Source organism: Sinocyclocheilus grahami, unplaced genomic scaffold (genome assembly GCF_001515645.1).
Source record: "Sinocyclocheilus grahami isolate Dianchi unplaced genomic scaffold, SAMN03320097.WGS_v1.1 scaffold298.1, whole genome shotgun sequence".
Lineage (NCBI taxonomy): Eukaryota > Metazoa > Chordata > Actinopteri > Cypriniformes > Cyprinidae > Sinocyclocheilus > Sinocyclocheilus grahami.
In genome coordinates, this window is record NW_015505477.1 from 242,911 (window position 1) to 243,873 (window position 963).

A 963-nucleotide genomic window follows, 5' to 3' on the forward strand; every position below is an offset into this window, starting at 1 on the left:
CCCCTTCACAGTCAAGCCTGAGCCTCACTTTGACTTTGTGCGTTCCCATAAAAAGTACAACAAGAGGCCCAATCTTGATGCATTTCGCCAGCCTGGTCGGCCAGAGCGACAGCAAACCATCAACAAGGCAGACATTAAACAATATGACTTCCACAGTTCTGGAGAGGAGGATTACCCGCTGGTCAGTGCAAATTTCAGTGTTTGGCTACAGATGCTCATGTAGATGTGTCCTATTGAGAAGTTTTACTGAAAAGACGTTAATTATGTCTTTTGTTTCTACTTTTTACTCTGAAGTCTCCTGCTTCAGAGCCGGATGAAGAGAATGATCCTGATGGAATCTTTGCCTTCAGACGGAAAGCTGGCTGCAGTTACCATGCTGTGAGTTTCACATTTTACATCAATGCTGGCAAAATTCTATCTTGATATTTAAGGTGTCCTGACATGGCTTAAAGCAGTGGTTCTCAACTTGTCCACAAAAATGTTCGAATGCCCCGCAGTCCTAGTTTGTTTTCAAAACTTTTTTTAATCCATGGGCACTTTTACTATAGTTTGTGTAAAAAAAGAAAAGAAAAAGTAATTAAAATAATTGAATTTCAGGATTACAAACTTTTAGATGCTGATTATTTTTCCAGGCCTCCCATTCCCCAGTGAATTTACATGACTCTTCCTCCAATAGTTTGTGATTTACTGCATAAGGATTTAAAAAAATATTTTTAACTCCATTTCCTTATAAGCAATCAGTTTAGAGCTTTGTAACTGGTGAAAAATACATTCTTAAAAAAATTGCCCATAATGTTTTAAGATTGTAATAATTTGCATGATTTTTCCAGATCTACAAACACACTAAAATTAGGCTACATCATATATCCAGGTTTTCCAAAACTGTGAATCCTGGATCTTAAAAGGTGTTGTCTTTTAAGTGGGTAAATTAAGATAAGAAATATCTTGATTTATGTAACAAAA

The 963-nt window shown here is 36.4% G+C and overlaps 1 protein-coding gene across 1 annotated transcript in view; it reads left to right on the plus strand.

Annotated features, from left to right (window-relative positions):
- Window positions 1-963, plus strand: part of LOC107601059 (enhancer of polycomb homolog 2-like) — a 21,566-nt gene that overhangs the window by 8,483 nt on the left and 12,120 nt on the right. Inside the window, exons 3-4 of the mRNA XM_016293071.1 lie at window positions 3-181; window positions 295-414. Coding sequence (XP_016148557.1) covers window positions 3-181; window positions 295-414 — 299 coding nt within the window. The remainder of the gene's footprint in view (window positions 1-2; window positions 182-294; window positions 415-963) is intronic.